Below are 18,130 nucleotides of genomic sequence, written 5' to 3'. Positions count from 1 at the left end.
AATGAGATAACAGCTTGAAACAATAGGAGAGAAGTGGTAGCTTCATGTCGGGGCGAACTAAAACATCTTAGCCGTAAAAAACCTTCCCTTTTCAAGTCCTTGCTATCCCTCTCGCTCTACTCAACTATCTATAATGGGGCAGAGAAGGATAAGCAAAGTAGGCGCACGAATATTTCTTAATTAAGAGTTTTCGAAGCTGAAAAGGAAAAGTAACGTTAGTCGGTTTCCAGTTCGTTACCTGAATGCTCCGCGTTAACGCGAAAAGATAGGAAAGGAAAAGTGCCTTGCTCATCCCTTTGATTCAATCCTTCTTCTTCTCGAAAGCTACAACTAGAAAATATATTCTTCTTTGCCGGTGATCGATTCTCTTGGTTGATGTGCTTTCTTCCAAACCCTTGACGAGCGTGGCGCAGAAAGCAAAATGTTTTGCAGCGAGTCAAGCGTAATATGATCAAAAGGAAATGGGGTCTAGTCTATCTGTCCCACTCTAAAGAAGATAGTGAACCTGAGGTTGTGCTGTCTCCAATCCCACGAGTCCCAATCTGGATCTGGATATGAGATTGAATCTAGTTTTTTCACAAAGGCTGGTTGAGAACTTCTCTTGTTCTTTGGTCATTCCAGAAAAAACCTCCATACCTTAATAATAGGGGCTTGTGTATAAAGGAAAGCAGCAAACCGGTCAAAGGCAAAGCTGTTCTATCTCAACTCTCTGACTTGAAGGAAGATGTGGCGGATCTCAAGGCTGGCTCTATTCCAATTTTTTTGGGGGGAGACCTTTTCTAGCTGCTGCAGGGGTCGGACATTGACTGGCACTGCACCTGGCACCAATGGAATTTGGTGGTCACAGGCGCGGGTTTTGGTCCCATTACTCGGAGGTTCGAATCCTGCCAATCAAATCAACTGGTCAGTTAGGAACTCCCCAGAGGAAGAGGCTTTTTCTACAAACGCGAGGATAAGGATACCAGGCCGAGAAACCCCAAATCCTTATTAATAAGGAATGGCTTTTAAAGGGGGCCAGCTTACGGGCCAGGCCTCTCTCTGACCTGATAACTAGTATCGCCTCCCCGCCCAACTCTATCAGCAAGCCCCTTCTTTTGCAATACTTAAGAAGGCCTCCAGTAGGAAGATCGAGGAACCGGTACTGGCGCTCCTGGGCCACCCAGTTAAGGTGGGATATGATTGCATCGCGGTGTCTAAGGACGCGAATGCAAGGATTTACTACGACTCTCAGGTGTAAACCCGCACCAAAACAGTGCTTTACCCCTAGATGTCCAGTCAACTGTTGTGCCTCAACGCATTTCGGGGAGAACCAGCTAGCTCTGGGTTCAAGTGGCATTTCACCCCTAACCACAACTCATCCGCTGATTCTTCAACATCAGTCGGAAGGAAAAAAAGAGGATAAATAATAATAATATAGTATAGTTAGGGAATAAAAGAGGATTTGGGGATAGAACATGAAGGAAATGTTATACAAGATGAGAAAGAGTTGCAAGAACACATTTCTAGTTACTATAAGAGACTATTTGGTTCAGAGGACAGGGGGGACATATCTCTTAGTGGAAGCCCCTTGGTCAACAGAGCACATGCTATTAGAACTAGACAATCAAGAGTTGACTAAGCCTTTCACTATGGAGGAAATAGAGTTAGTAGTTAAAGAGATGAAAGCCAAAACAGGTCATGGCCCGCACTGTAAGATGGGAGAGCGCCAACGGCCTTTGGACGATGTCAGGAACGAAAAACAGACCGTGTGCCATGGATTTGATGAAGCTTGATGGTTCCCCAGGATCCAATAAATCCACTTAGGTCTCTATTGCTTTATTGCAATCTGCTCCGCGCCACTTACTCGGGACTATATAGTTCTGTCTATAGAGAGACCCCGCCTAGCTCTAAAATGGTTTCAACCTTTCCTCGACCTCATGGAAAGAGATGCTCGGGTAGCAAAGTTGCCTACCATTAGGTATTGTTTGAGCCCGTAACTTCCATTAGGAGAGGCATCCTCGCTCAGTTTCAACTGGTGGTTACTTAAGTTTATTTTCTCTGCCGGATTGCGTTTCAAATTCAGACTTGTCTTTGTTAAACAACACTTTCGAGTTGCCTAGACCAGATAATTCAAGAAATAGAGACGCGCATTGCCTAATTGGTAGTTTATTTCCCACCATAGCTTTACTCAAGTGGAATCCTTTGAATCGAACAAAAAGTTCGTAACCGCTAGGCTGCATCGTCCCCTTCAACCATAATCATCTAGATTACAGATTTCATAACTGCATTTTGCAAGAAGAGAGTGCCTCCCATTCTATGGAGTAACAATAATAATAAGACTCCACGTCGCCTTCAGGCTTGGATCCATGCCTTGCATCTTCTTCTTTCTCAGAAAAGAACTCAGATCGTTCAGATTCTTTGCCAGGAGAGTCCCCGGCTTTCGAGCCCTACTCGTGGGAGTTGCTTTATCCATCATTGCTATTGGCATCTCAGGAAAGGGGTCCCCCGAATATTGGGTATCCGGAAACACCCAGTGCTGACCACACTGAGAGACACGAAAGCGCAGTTAATGCCAGTTGGCGAAGTGGCGTTAAGCATCCCTAGCAGTACGATTGGAGAACCTGGCTTTGATGACATTCCTGAGGAAGGTATTTCCCCTACTAGGCTCGTTGCTTCGCTTTGTTTTTTAAGGATAGGTGGGAGTAGGACCCTACAATAAAGAGCATATAGCCCACGTGAATCTCCCCTAGACTCTTGGGAGAATCCAGGCCCAGAAACTGGTCACAAAACTCGGTCACATTGTATGACGTTGGCAAGACCAATTTCCCGCGCCTGTCACGCCCAGATTCTGGACACATTGCGTGATATTACTCTGAAGAACGAAGAGGAGCTTGAAAAAGCTTGTTTTTGTCTTTTTTTCTCTTTTCTAGGCACTGAACTTCATAGAAAGACTTACCAACTGATGAGCAATTTTTAGGCGAATCAAATATTTTCTGAGAGCACTAGACCTTCTCTCTTTCAGGAGATTGTTTTTTTCCGAATGAGAAAGCCTTTGGCAAACTCCTTGCAAATCGCATTAATTAAGTGGTGGGCTATACAAGTGGCGTTTTGAAGGCCCGATACAAAAGAAAGTGGCCGACCCGACCAAGAGAGAAGACAGGGTCAAGCCGACGCCGCCCTTCCTCACCTGCCTGAATGGAATGAATATCTCCTTCGTCTAGTCGAGAAGGGAAAAAGCCCGGCGGGGACAGAATTAGTTTCTTCAGATTCTGATGTAACAAACAATTTTTATGAGACATAAGAACCCCCATTTAACATCTAGCCCTATATCATTTAAGGATACATAAAAAATATTTTTTACACCGACCCGTGAACCAGAGGTTTAAAGCTTGGAATTGAGCTTTCTAGCTTTCTTTAGTACAATCTTTTTGCGAGAGCAACCCCGGGTAGATTCGTAACATTATTACTCATGGGTAGTAGATGATGGATCCATTTCTGTTGAAGCAGTGGAGTGAAGAGGAGGGTTGGGTCCCGCCTCACAACGAGCCCGGGTAGCTAGATAGGTAGATAGTAGATAGCAGTCCGGATAGTGATAAAATCTGAAATAATCTTCTTCTTGCCGCAGGTGTTGAACGATCTACTCTACACAGGTGTGGGCTTACAGGGCTAGGGCTCATAAACCCTTTCTTTCATTCATCAAGGGGTCGGTCACTTTTCCGGGCCGAGATCGAGAAGTGGAAGTCATAAAAAAGAGATGTTTCTCTTTGCACCTCATATCAAGAGGAAAGGTAGCTTGTCAAGCTGGTCTCACTATTGGAAATTCTGCGCCGAGGGAGCATAGGGAGGAAAGGGAGCCCGGACGGTGGAAGAGACAGGGGAAGCCGGGTCATTTGACGGAAATGGAAGGTCCGAGCGGCTCATTCATTCTTGAAAAAGAGGGGGGAGCGAGCCAATGTATCAATGAATAGATACAGTCAACGGTATTAAGACAGCGCTGCCTACACGCGAATTAGCTTCCGAGGTCGAGCAGTCTCAATTTCACTACAGGATTTGTGAATGAATGCTGGGCTGGGCCACCTCAAATGGCGTGAGCCGCATGCGGGGAGACCCGCACGTACGGTTTTCAGGGGGATCCGGCCGGCCGGCGCCCACCCGACTAGAGGGACTGAGAAATTAATCGAGTACAAAACTTATCTTCAAGCTTTACCTTATCTCATATTTTAAACTATCATTTAATCGGACTGGTTTTTGATTTTGGATTTTTAGCGGGGCAGAGCCAATTGGCTACGACATGATCTTAGTGGCACTTCGAAAGCTAGTCTATCGAAGATCGGGTAGTTCTAGTCTTTTTGATTACTCCTTCCTTTTTCCCATCATTTGTCTTGGGCAAGACGACTTCGGTTCACACGTGAAAGTGCTTCAAAAGGCACCAGCGGAAAAGAATTCTCAAGAGCAAGGAAAAGTAGATCTATTCCCATGTTCCGATCTTTTCATTAAGGTTATCTAAAGAAAAGCTCATAGTGTTATGCCTTGTAGCTTATTCCATGGGATTCAATGGTGAATTCTGATTTCCCCACAGACTGAACCAAAGGAGAAGAATAGAATAATTCACTGGTGCAGGCGGAGCAGCAAACCTTCGTAGAAAAGGGAGAGGGTATACCTAGAAATGATGAAATCAACCAGCACTGCCTTGCTAATTGAATAAAGGAAGATGCCGACTACTTTCTGAACAGAACAATGAGAGTCCCGAACAATGGGAGAATGGAGCTTCTCGTCTATAAACTAATCGATCGACTATATCATATCGAGCTCAAAGGTTTGTGCAACTTATCTATCAAGCCGCACTTCTTTACTTAAAGATAGCGCATTCCACACTTCTTTACTTCGCTATGGTACATTCCATGCCCTTGGAGAACGCTTTGTCGTGCAAAGTCACTGACATATCCAGTGTCTTTTTTTATGTTTAGGACAAGCGAAGCGAGAGCGAAACTCGCTATGAGGAGAATACTCGGCAAGAGCGGGAGAATTCTAGGCCAAATGAGAAATATCTCGTAGACAACGGAAAGGAGAGGCCCTTCAACGAATGGATACGTGAAAGGTTTGATTATTCCATAAAGGCTCTCTTCGTTATAAACTATTCTGCTCCCTGAAATGAGAAAGGAAGGAGTTCGGCAAGACGACTTTGGTTCACACGTGAAAGTGCTTCGAAAGGTGTCAAGAAGGGTCGTCGTACAATTTTGGTGATTACAAAAAAGAAGGAGGCGAGCTCCCTATCCCTCTTTGTCTTTCCACTTCCCTCGTTCAGGAACAAACACTTCGCCAAATTCTTTTGAGTCCCGGCCTAACCCTGGGAACCGGGGCATATAAATCCGCTTATGGCATTCACCCAAGCATACAGAGACAGATGGAATGAAAGAAAGAAAAAGTAGCTCCGCAGCTCACCTAGAAGAAGAAAGACCCGCCGCTAACGATTTGGAAATCCCTGGTGGGTTGGGCCTGAAAGACAAGTGTGTGTGGATTTCCACATCCTCGTCTTTACTTTAAGACACAACTCTTCTCTTTCTCGGTCAAATGACTTGCGATAGTCTACCTTGAGTAGGACCATAGGGATCTTATGTTTGTGGCGAAAGATAAGTGGTTCTGTCGGATTTGAACTCGGTGGGTTCCAGCAGGCCTTCTATAGAGTGAGGCAAATAGCGATTTTGCCATAGATACTGGGATCAGAAAATGGTAGTGCGAAGAACCCCGGAGGCGGCTGCAATGAGCAAAAATGTCACTCACCGGCCTAAACGACGAGCAGGCCATGTAAGGCCAATAGTTGAGGTACCTGGATCCAGACAAAACTCCAAACATGTAAGAATAGTAGACAGACAAATGTATCTTACTCGTCTTTCATATCGAGCCATTGAAGCAGCGCGTCGGGCTACAATCGGACAATTCCATCGGATGCTTCTACTTGGTCATCATAGACCAGCAAATCCATTTGAGAGTTGTCTTTCTTTGATGGTGGTTGATAGCTCTGGTCTTGAACCCCCCCCCCCATAATACGCTAACTTGGGGACTTTTTAGTCCATCTTTTCCAAGAGTCTCCGCTAGTTGAACCGCGTGGAAGTTTCTAGAATTGCAGCTCTGTTCTGTTCAAGAAGTCTTTCTCCAGGGTTCGGTTCAGAAGGCGGGTTTGCAGATGCTAGTACAGTCCTATTTCAATCAAAAAGTAGAGTCCTATTTTCAAGTACATACCACTTTGGATGAATTAATGTGAATGGGTGTTTGCTTCTGCTTCCTTCGAGCAACCAAACTCTTTCGTCAGGTGTGGGTCAAGTTCCCTCATTATTGCTTGACTTCCCCTTTGGGGCACAAAAAGATGGACTAGGACTTAAGTAAGGGAGAGGACAACCCCGCTGTTCTGAAATTAAATAGAAAACGGATGAGCTCATCGAACTTGACTTGTAGAGTGAGACATGTGATGAAATAGAGGACTTCTAACCGAATGATTGGTTTGCTCCTCCGAAAGTCCAAGTTGAGTCCAAGTAGTGGAAAACTAGAATCCTTCTTTTCTTTTCCCTTCGTGGTTAGTTTCAGTTCAAATGACGAATTGAGACAGAAACCAATGGATTCCAGTGGCTGGGGGATCCTATATCCATAGATAGATTCAAGTACCATTCTATACCCCTTCCCTAGCGCCCTATAGACATGTTTTGCTAAGTGGGTCCTACTTAGCTGGTCGGCCTCTAGCAGATGGTTTGAGGGCGGGTAGATCAATGTGATGACAGCACCACGCCAGGCACCGAAGACGAAGCTTCTCCTTATCATAAGTTGACATAGCTGCATTTCTGGGTCCAAGGGTTTTACTGAAATAAGCCTAAGCAATTCAAACTAGACATTTCGACCTTCATCCCACCCGATAAATAATAAGCAAAGAGCTCGTAAGTTGGGCGCCCACTCTGGCATTACTGCTACTTATCACCGCCGGTCTAACTGCTGAGAGAGAAAAGTGATTCTCTTTCCCTAAGAGACGAGCGTCGTTTTGACTTATTTATTAGCTAGATTCTTCATTTTTTTAGTCTATGTTGTGATGGAACGCTAAATTATCTATCAGGCTTTCTCGCTCTCGGCACATCTTCGCTAAAAGATTGAGTGGGATGGTTATAGTAAGGGGCGAACCAAGTGCTTGCGCGATCTGTTCGATTCAATTACTGGCTTGACCACACTGATGCCGTGCAACCGGTTTGGCAACTTCTTCATGCCCCTACGAACGAAATATTTGGAGTTTGATCTCTATTCCCTTTATCAATTTTCCTATCCTACCTAGGTCTATGAATTTCAGGGTTTCAATTTCCGGTGAACTCATGTGGTTCCGACGTGCCCAGAGGCCAGGTGCCCGGAAGAGAGAAGAAAAACATGTTGCTTGCTATTTCTGGTTGAAGAGAACAAGTCAAGCTCAACAATGCTTAAACCCAAGGAATGGATGCGAGTGAACAAGCCCAACTTTCCGATTCAAATATGAGCAGTTAGAGAATTGAAATTCCACTCATTTAGAAATCGATCGGCGAATGCCAGAGGTCCTTAAAAGCCTTGATTTGTGGCTTACGGAAAAAAATTTATTTGCAAAAGAATTGGTCAAAAACGCCCCGATAGGATGCTGCAAGTGCCACGGCAGTGCTTCAGCTAGACGTATAGCTAGAGAGTACAAGAAAAACACGACTGGCTTTCTAGCTAGAAAAATAAGCGGCGGATTCGATTCTTTCTTTGATAGCAGAATGGGATATTCCACTCTTTTAGATGCACACCGCACTTCATTAGTACAAAAGCCCGGTGCCTGAAACCCAAGCTCAAAACCACCCTTTCTTTAGTTGGATTTGAACCAATGACTCTCGCCGTATGAAAGTGATACTCTAACCGCTGAGTCAAGTAGGTCAAGCTGAGTCAAGTCAGAGAAAATCAAAAAAAAGAGAATCCTCATCTTCAAAGCATTTTCTTGCAAGGGCCTATCGCTAAAGAACTCAAGCCAATACTCAAGGAAGGAGTATACTATACTGTAGCTGGATAAGCTAGATACCAAAACTTTGGCCATAGACTAGAGCTACCTTTGATTCCTTAGGCGGGGACAGGATTCGAACCTGCAGTCGTCAGGTCATGAGCCTGATGAGTTGACCAATTCCTCTACCCCGCTTCTTCCCCTGAAGGGAGAAGATTACCGAACTTTTTTCTGTCTTCTTCGCTTCCTAAAATATTTAGGGAACAGGCAGGAAAACGAATATCTCCAGAAATATTTTGAGGGGAGGGTGAGAGCGGTTCGAAGGTCAATGAAATGATAAAAAACCACCGATCAAAAATAAATAGAGTTTCCGACGTTAGGAGGAATTCCCTTTAATAGCAAAGCATGATTTCAAAGGATCGGTACCTTTGGAATGGGTAGTCGATATCAAATTCCCAACTTAGAAATTCGAAGGGACTTCTTTGGTAGAAATAACTTGATTCTATTCCTTTTTAGTAAGGAGGCACTAGAGCCTGGAATAGCAGGAATGAAGGTTGGGAAATATGCCATGCAGAATTCCAATAAGTTGGCACTACTTTCCCTTTCCATATGAAATGGACTGAAATTGTTGGATAAGTGGATTTGCAGTATCTCAACAATCAGAACAACGAATATTCCATCATCCAAAATAAGCTTCCTCATATCTTAACCCATTGGTCATTATCGAGCCTCGGTCCGGTTAAATTCCACTAAAGTAAAGTTAAAAAAAGAGCGACCCTAATCACGATGGCCAAATTCTCCTTATTTTTAGCGAGCCCTACTAAGCCCATCTGAACCTGCTTAATCAATGACTCCGGTAGTCACCTGAACCACTCTCTCGGATAGCCCACAGCCTCTCTTCTGGATGCAAAAGAACATTCGATCAATCCGAACGATCCCACTACATCATGACCCTTTCGACGTTGCACAAAAGCCATTACTTTGGCGAATTCTCTCAAGGCTCGAGTGAAGTGAATGAACTGCTTTTAATCTAGAATAAGTGGAATCTTCGTGATTGGATCAACCAGACTCCCCCACAGGAAATGCCAAGGGGCGCCCTTTCTCATTATCATCTACCGCCCATTTCTTCATCATCTAGGAAGCATTACTCCTCTTTTCATTCCAAATTCTTCACCCCTCCTTCCTCATTTATTGAGAACGGAAAAAGATAATGTTCATTGCTTCCTCAAAATAAGAGTTCCATGGGCGGAGAGATCCAAAAAACCTCCATGTAAAAAAAACGCTTCTACTGCTATCGGCAGGGCTTAGTCTCTCGTGGTTCATTTCCACCGGAGAGCATCTGTTTGAATAATTAGCGGAATTTGTCATACCAGGTTTTCCTAGAGTTGAGGAATTCTATCCATTCCAGGAAAAGCACTGGTTTGAGAAACTACACTACAGGAAAGTACTAAGGAATAGGAAGCTGTGCTATTTGCCTCACTCTATAGAAGGCCTCCCGCTTTTTTTAAGAAAGATCGTAGATGAACGTTTTTCAAATAGTTGACAAAGCTAGACTTTATCGAACGAATAGGTCTAGCTTTCGCCTTCTATTCCTTTTGGAAGGGGGCTCAGGGGAAACCTTTTATCGGAAAATATAACTGAGTCAATTTTCCCAAATTATGTAGTCAATGAAATTCTAAAGATAGCCATAATAAGCGATATGATAAAAGATTCAGAATGAATGAATAGAATCTAATAACATCGGGTTCCCGTGAAAAAATGGGATTGGGGGAGTAGTTCCCCTCTAGCCAATCCAAAAAGTTCTTCTGCCTTCGATCCCGTGGTAAGCCTTTCAAGTTTCCAGCCAGTAGACAAGAAATTCCTACGTGAGGAAAGGGAAGGCTTGCCAGGCCATAGGCCCATGGGTGCAGGATTCTTCGAAAGAAAAGCAGACCAAATATTTGTTTTCTTCAGACCATGGTTATTTCAGTACTCCCTATTCAGTACTCCCTCTGTCCGGAAATACTTGTCAGCGAAGTGGATGTACGGACGGAGGGAGTACTTTATTGCTTCCAGGACGACCAAATATTTGTTTCTCCGATCATGAGATAGAAAAAGCAGAAAGCACAGAGACTATTCGTAAAAGAAAAAGAAAAAACAGAGGGACTAGTTAGTGGCTTAGTGCCATCTTCTGACAAAGAAACATTGCGCACATTATAGAGATATAATAGAGTGATTTTTTCCACCATGTACGGGATATACCGTGCATGTATCCACCACCAATAATTGCTTTCAGATTCGTAAAATCATTTAGGGGCGGGGGGGGGGGGGGGGGTATGGTAGAAAAAGGACATAAATGTTTCCACCAACCAATAGTGTTTTAATTTGCAGTGAATCAAGTCCAACAGATCTAATGTACCATACGTACCCTTCTTTAGTACTCCCTCTGTAAACTAATATAAGAGTGTTTAGATAACTAAAGTAGTGATTTAAACACTCTTATATTAGTTTACAGAGGGAGTACTAGAACACATATAATGGCCTTGCAGCCGTAACAGACAGATGGCATGCCTATAAGAGAACCACAAACTCAGTGCTTGCTCGCCTACTTCAAGTTGTAGAGTCGTTCAGCGTTTTGCGCATGCGAGAGATCAAGATCAACATATATATATATATATATAGGCGTGTGAGGCATCAGGATGCTATGTGGACAGAAGGAGCTCCAGTGTAGTTTACTCTGTGCAATATGGACAAGTCGTCATGCCGATTCATGTGATGTCAATTCTGTAGGATGAACTTCATCAGTGCACGATTGCAAGAGGAGCCATGTTTCGCTCCGGGGTGGCTCCGGTAGAGGATATAGGAGATGATGCGTCTGTTGACTCTGATGCTGGAATTTGTACAAAACAAAGAAAAGAAAAACGGGAAGTGGAGCCTCATTCAGTAGATAACAATCATAGATTGACATGGTGCCAAGTTATTGTAGGGTAAACAAAGTGGAGACAGATCTTACAACTGCAAGAGAATAAATCGTAGACAAATGCGAGTTTTCAGTACTTTGTTGCTGCCTGGACGACCAAATATTATTATTTTTTCTTCAGATCATGATAAATACAGCACACAAGAGAGAGACTGGTTTGTAAGAACAGGCACCATCCATACAGCTACAAAATGTCACATTGGTGCAACAATGCAATACCAGTTGCCTCCATCAACAACACGAGATAAACACAGCTGAAAAGAGAGGGTAAATAGTTTGTGCTATCTTCTCAGACGACAAATAATTACCAGCGGTATAGTTTGCAAAGAACAGACCACCATTCATACAGCTAAAATGCCACATTGTACAACATACAGTACCAGCTATTTTCATTAACAATGGGCCATAGTAAGGAAAGAAAAAAAAAATACAATGCCTCGCTATTCTCTGCATCATGACAACCGAAACGGTCCCCAAAAAAGGTAGACAATGGCTCTGACAGCCGCTGATCTATCATCAAATGGTGGGCAGGTTAGGGCCCCTGTTGTAGTTCTCGACAAACAAAATGCACAATAATTGCATGACCAAACTACCAATATAGAAGGTCAGCAACCATTTCATCGATCAAGGATTCTAGCAACTCTGCTGTTATGTCTTTTGCAGCTTCATGTGACTCCGTCTTGAAGTCGACCCAGCTCCCGAGAGGGCCACTCATTTCTTTGTACACGAGTTCATCCACCATCCACTCCTCGGCAACCTTCAGACTGGTCATCTCTTGGTAGATTTCTTCCGGCGAGAGCTTCTGCAGAACTGCCATCCCCGTAAACCATGAGCTGTAACCAGCATTGAAGTAGTATGTGCATTTCACGCTTAATACTTCATTCACACAGTCAAAGAGCAGCCTCCAAATCATTCTGAAAGATTTTCCCTCTTCTTCACCCACTGGCAGCCTAAAATTGCCATTTAGTTCTTCAAACAGATGTGGATCCAGGATATTTGAGCTATCAAATCGCTCGAAGTAAGAGCAAGCATTATCTCTGGCAGAAATAGCATTCAGTATTTCTCTTAAGAACTTTATCTCCATACGACATGAGCTGCTGCTTTCTGATGGATGTGTTGTTTCGGCTAAAGTCGCTGTGATTGATGAGGCTGTATCAGAATATTCTGATAAAGCCTCCACTTCTAGGACCCTACCATAGTGTGTCGAACCAGATGTTGCTGCTCCTTCTGTTGAACTAAATAACCTTGATTCTGAAAAAGGGAGAAATATTGAAGGTTTTGGGAAAGATCTGTGGCTAGTGCTATTGCAACAACAAAGCAACTGTATACTCACTCACCATTTGCATTTGTTCGGCTCTCTGCAGAGCTGCAGGTTTCTGTTGAAAGAGAAGCTTCCCATGTAGAATGGGGGCTTAGGTGAAGATGCTCTAACTCCACTTGATCAATGAAGCCATTATCATACTTCACAGATTGAGATGACTGGCCATAAAGAGAAAGTAATGTTAGCACATAAACCAGTTCTTAACTTGTGATGAACATGTACATAAATCCAGGCTCAGCGCTGTATTGATGGCACAGTTAGTTCCCAATTTTCGCAGTTTCGCAAAGATGAGAAGGTCAAGTGTTCAAACTATCAATTCAGTGTATGATCAATGCAGTATACCAAAGCTAAATTCCCTTCCTACCTGTATGATCAATGAGATCAATTCAGTGTTTCTATCTTTGCTCAAAGCTGATCATGTGCAACCCCCCAATATCAGTATATTACTCTTCTAAAGGACAACACAGATTGTCGCTCTTTATGTTGTACGATCAACTACTGAACATTCAGGTTTTCACAATCTTGGAACAGGAGTGCAAGATAAACTAACCATATCCAGTAATCCTTGCTCTAGAATGTACCATAGCTATATGGAGCAAACCTACCATGCCTAAATAGGTAACATAATCATTTGTTTTCTTGCCGGCATGTTTTATCATAGCCAATGCTCACAAGGAAAATGGTACCATGCATAGGACATGTAGTTGGCAAGAAATAGGTAAAATAGGAAGAGTGGTATATCAAATGACATACCTGATCATCTTTTAATACAAGATCTGTCCGGAGGAATTTGTCTTTTCCATCCTTTGAAGACTGTATGGAGTCCCTATCATAATCAGTAGATGCAATGCTGGATGTGTCACAGGCTGATGCTGTATCATCCAAACCTGGTGAGGGGGCGTATATTCGAACACCATTGGCTGGCTTAGAATAGGGTGATCTCACCCCAGAAGTCAATTCTCTCAACTTCTGCTCAAGAAGAAGTCTCAAATAATCACCATCTATGGTATCTGATTCAGTGTTTGATGTATTGCTTGAAGTTGACAAGGAGTTCCAGTTCTCTATCGACCGTTTTTCCACTGAATGGGGAAACTGAGAACCATGTAATGATTTGTCAACTGGTGAGGTAAATGTGAACGAAACAATCTCAGTGCTGATTTTCTTTTTGTTTGTTGTGAAAGATGATTGCTCCTCTATCACAATATTGTGCCGAACACGCCTTGGGCTTCTTTCAGTGAGAACTTTATCACTTGGCTGGTTTTTCTTTGAGCGCATCCCCTCATCTGGTAATCTTCTCGGCTTGGGGATTGTTTTGGCTGTAGAGTTTGGTCTTCTGTTTGCATAGTTGGTTGGCTGTAATTCCCCCTTTCTGTTTCCTTTCATAGTGTTTTCAGAGCGTGTGCTTGTGACCCCAGCCTTTCTGGAAGCAGCGCTTGGTGGATGCAGGTTTCTTTGTTGTTGACTGTGTGTTGCTGACTTGGGATTCAGCTTGTGCCCAACACCCATTGCATTCTGCTTTGTGTTATTTTGCACAAGCACGTTGGAAGAACTTGCCATGCCCACTCTGCTACTGATCTTTTGCCTTTGTTGACTGGACCCGTTTCTCTCAACCATGTTCTGTACAGGATCCGTGTGACTTGGAGGTTTCCTACTGCTTCTGCTTACACCTTCTCTCCCTTGGCCATTTGTAGCTCTAAAATCTGACGATGGTCGACTGACAGCCTTGACCCTTGGAGCAACTGGAGCACCTCCATTTGACTGTGAGAACCTGGCAGAAGAGGATGTCTCTGAAGTTACAAAACTTGCATCCAACGATCTTCCACTCGGTGGCTTGGAAGATGCAGAGCCATCACGCCTTCTTGCCGCTTGGGACATTTGCTGGACTCTTACAATCTCTGTTGGGCTGAAGGCCCGCACATCATTTGAGTACCCAGCATCACGGACTCTGTAAGAGCTAGTATTCTCAGCTCCAGGCCCAATAATCCTAGATGCCGCCTCCATTATATCAGCAGCATTTCTGCTTGATACATGATTAGGATTCTTCACTGGGGAGTACAACTTATGCTGTGCAACTGAAAGTGTCCTTTTGGCAAACCTTGGAGGCAGCGCTTCCATTCTAAACCGATCAATGGGACTGCTCGGCATCTTATGAGGGCTAGAAAGGCCAACATAGCTTCTGCCAATCAACTCATCATGGGCAATAGTTTGGAAGGTATGTTGCCCGGTAAAAGGGACCGGGTAGGGTCCAGATGAGCTTGCCGCAGGCATGGAGTCCAAACCCATAAGCCTCGCCACGACAGTGGGTCCCCTCCTCGCACAAGCTTCGTCGTCGATCACAGAGGATGAGCAGCTATGCTCGCTGCTTTCCTTCATACTCATCCCATCTTCAAGGATCTGCCAATATGCACAGGTTTGACTCATCAGAATGACAGTAAGCAAGCAAACAGACAGAGCTGCTAACAAAAAGATGATTGATGCACCAGGAACACGCACCGAGTTTGACGGCGTACTCGGCATGCTGCCGTCAACCTCCTTCCCATCTACTGAATTCCCTGCAAGGACAGGACAGGATTCGTGTGTGAGCTCAGCAGCCCCTGTTTCTATTCCTGAAAATTTATCTGACATTTGCTTACCCTGCGACGGCGAATAGCCCCCGCCTCCGGTGAAGAGCCGCCGCTTGGACTTGTTGCTCTTGCCCCAATCAAAGAGGCCGAAGAAGCCATGCCCCTTGGATGCAGCTTTCTCCACATCCATCCCTCCTCACTGTCCAAAAAACCTGCAAATCAAAGATGCCACACTCCTACTCAACTCAAGCACAAGGGAATCGAATAAAAAGTAATCACATTTCACCAAAACGCAGCTAGAAGTACTAGGTAATGGACGGAGCGCCAGCGACGGACCAATCATCCCCCAAAATCCGATCTTTATCTGGAAAATTTGACCCAGAGAAGCCCACACAGGGGGGGAAGACTCGAAACCAAATCAGGGCGCCAGGCAACCCAACGCAGATAGACTGAGAATGCAGGTAACAGTGCCCATACCTGAGAATCGAGCGCCGGGGAAGCAGCCGCCGGGGGCGAAGATCCGCCCTTCCGCGCGCGGGAAGGAGTCAACGGCGCGGGACTCACCGGAGCAGCAGCGGGCAGCCGGGGCCAAATCTCCGTCGCGGACCGGGCCGGATCGAGCCGCGCCGAACCGTGGAAGGAGCCACCCAAAGCAGCGATCTTTCTCCTTTCCGCGGACGAGCTCGGGCGGGCGGCGCCGCGGAGGCGCAGGAGAGGGAGGATCCGCGGGGGGCGTCACGCCAGGGCCGGAGGGGGGCTGAGGGCGGCCGCGGCCGTGGCGGCCATCAATGCTGTCCTGCTGCCGTGCTGCACGAGGAAGACAGGGGAGGGGAGTAGGAACTAGGAGGGGGGGCGACGGACGGGGAAGGAAATTGAAAAGGGAGCCCGGCTCCGGGATGGGGATCCAGATCGTTATCGCCTCTCTGCGTCACGATTATTGTATGTCTGTCTGTCTGTTTGTTGTTTTACCACGGCCCATGTTCAAAATTTGAATCTTTTTTTGTGCCCACCCCACCCCCAACGGCTCACCAGGCAGCAGGCAGTCCATGTCATGGTCAGGCATGCTATGCTATAGTCTACTCTACTTGGGTTAAGTTAAGTATATGTAGGGGATTACTGAGGGTATCTATGCCAATTAGGAGCTTCAGTGGGGTTGTGAAAAAAAAAACAAGTTGAGTGGGGTGAAAGGAGTGACGTCGCGTCCACTTGCCGCCTGACAAGTGGGCCAATCGAACATCCAGATTCGCCTTTGTTTATTAAAAAGAAGTTTGTTCGTGGATTTCATGGGAATGCGTCCACATTCTTAGCACGAACAGCAATTTTCACAACAACAAAACACAACGTCTTATGACGGCTAATTTGCCCCGTGGCATTGACAAGCGCTGACATGATAAGATTGGGTCAAGCTCTAGGCCTCCCACTGATTTTTGGTTAGGGACTTATTTTTTACTTCCTCCATCCGTAACTACTTTTGTGCTAAGAGATTGTGCAGCTGTTTGTGATCATGTTGTCAACTCGTCAATTAACTCGACAAACTACATAAAAGATACATTGTGAAAATCAACACGAGTAAACGCCATCCTCCCTTTCCTCACTTTTTTTTTCCTTAGGGTACGAGAGGGGATTTCTCCCTTTTTCCTCGTGTTTGCTAGATTGGCCCCGAGGAAACTCATACATGAGCAATGCGCGCAGCCTGCACGTTGACCCGAGATCACGGGAAAATTTGGAACGGACATGACCGTCATGGATAATGAGAGCAAGTGAGTTTGATCAAGAGCTAGTTTGAGGGGTTTTGGATTTGCATGACGTCATGTATTTTCATGCATTATGTATATATTGTTGTTGACCAAGTTAGCAATTCTCTATGATGGACCAGGACTAATTTCAGGGATCATTCGAGCCGTTTAGCAACGGGTTTTCGCGAAATATAGGTTGGAGCTCTCTTTTTCTTTGTTTCCTTTAGACGGGAAGGCTTTTTTTTGTGTTGTTCCAGTTTCATTATTTGTAAATTGGAGCTTTATTTAATCTGTACCACTATATAGTGTGCAAATAGCGTTGAATGTTGGTTGATGGATGAAGCCAATCCAATGGTGATGAGTTGGCAAATCCAAGCATTGTTGGCCATTGGATTTCATATTCACTAAGTGAATTGCTAAATCTGAGCTGCCAACTTTTTTCTTCTAAGTGAATTGCTATACCTTTTGTTTACCTTATGATTATCAATGTATAATATGCACGAACATCATCAATTTGTTGAAGAAAAGATTTGAAAAAAAAACTCCATTGCTAGCAATGTACTCCCTCCGTTCCTAAATATTTATCTTTTTGAGACTTCAAATGAACTACCACATACGGATGTATATAGACATATTTTAGAGCGTGGATTCACTTATTTTGCTTCGTAAGTAGTCACTTATTGAAATCTCCAAAAAGACAAATATTTAGGAACGGAGGGAGTATCGCATTGCTCCAAAAGAATTTACATTCACTTGTACTTTATTTACTTTTTGTTCAAGGCTTTAACAACATCTTCATAAAACACTTTAGCAAAAAAAAGTCTTATTAGAATGGTTAATATTTTGCATACATCTCGTGCATGCCGAGAGAGGATTTGGGGCACGTAAATGCGGTGGCAGCGAGTCCCTCTTGCGTGCTTTTTCTTTTGGCTTTAGATTTTTAAACTTTTATATCTTTTGAATAAAATGCTCAAATTAAGTTTGTTTTTTCATATACGTGTTTCTTGTGACGAGGGTTTTCAGATAAGATCCATTTTTAATAGGTTTTGACGAATTTTAAAAATAAATGTTAAGTTTCAACTCTTGAAACTTAGTATGAGTGACCGATAAAAATGCGGTTTTTGTGCCTCCGACCGACAAAAGAAAGTCTTAAAGCTTTATCTATGAAACTTGATAAAAACGAGTGAGAAAATTGCAGGCTTCAGATGATAAATTGTACTCCCTCCGTCCAGAAATACTTGTCATCAATGAATAAAAGGGGATGTATCTAGATGTATTTTAGTTTTAGATACATCTTTTTTTGTCCATTTTGATGACAAGTATTTTCGGACGAAGGAAGTAAGTTTGAACGATTGAAACTTAAAACTTATTGTGTCTTGGTGCGGGATCCAACTACTTTGCGAATTCGCAAGGCAGTGGAGGCGTCGGTGAAAGACAACACGAGGCAGCGCGCGGATGCCGGGTGTGAGCGAGTGTTGGCTGGAGTTGAAGATGGGTGGCCTGGATTCGCCCACGTGACGCGCTGTGGCTGTTGCCAGGTGCCTGCCGGCCGGTTCAACGGTAACATACATGATGCGAGCCTCGTGCGTGTGG

At 44.3% G+C, this 18,130-nt stretch overlaps 1 protein-coding gene and 1 non-coding gene across 2 annotated transcripts; both read right to left on the bottom strand.

Annotated features, from left to right (window-relative positions):
* Positions 1-8,078: 8,078 nt before the first annotated feature.
* On the bottom strand, positions 8,079-8,152 carry TRNAM-CAU (transfer RNA methionine (anticodon CAU)). Its single transcript has one exon. It is a non-coding gene; the product is annotated as a tRNA-Met (tRNA).
* Positions 8,153-11,177: 3,025 nt separating this feature from the next.
* LOC123114116 (uncharacterized) lies at positions 11,178-15,713 on the bottom strand. The gene is made up of 6 exons (XM_044535484.1): positions 15,279-15,713; positions 14,871-15,013; positions 14,731-14,789; positions 12,991-14,631; positions 12,254-12,395; positions 11,178-12,167 (listed from the first exon to the last, which is right to left on the bottom strand). Exons 2-6 carry the CDS (start codon positions 14,989-14,991, stop codon positions 11,506-11,508), a joined length of 2,625 nt encoding a protein of 874 aa, XP_044391419.1. The 5' UTR covers positions 14,992-15,013; positions 15,279-15,713; the 3' UTR covers positions 11,178-11,505.
* Positions 15,714-18,130: the final 2,417 nt, after the last annotated feature.

This window comes from Triticum aestivum, chromosome 5B (assembly GCF_018294505.1).
Source record: "Triticum aestivum cultivar Chinese Spring chromosome 5B, IWGSC CS RefSeq v2.1, whole genome shotgun sequence".
Taxonomy (NCBI): Eukaryota; Viridiplantae; Streptophyta; class Magnoliopsida; order Poales; family Poaceae; genus Triticum; species Triticum aestivum.
This window is presented reverse-complemented; position numbering and strand designations above follow the sequence as displayed.

Bases quoted from the DNA above. Each gene is read 5' to 3' on its own strand.
- LOC123114116 (XM_044535484.1), bottom strand. From the start codon at position 14,991: ATGGATGTGGAGAAAGCTGCATCCAAGGGGCATGGCTTCTTCGGCCTC. The intron at 14,632-14,730 runs GTGCGTGTTCCT...GCATATTGGCAG, and splicing joins CGAGTACGCCGTCAAACTCG to ATCCTTGAAGATGGGATGAG. The intron at 12,396-12,990 runs GTATGTCATTTG...CTTTATGGCCAG, and splicing joins TTGTATTAAAAGATGATCAG to TCATCTCAATCTGTGAAGTA.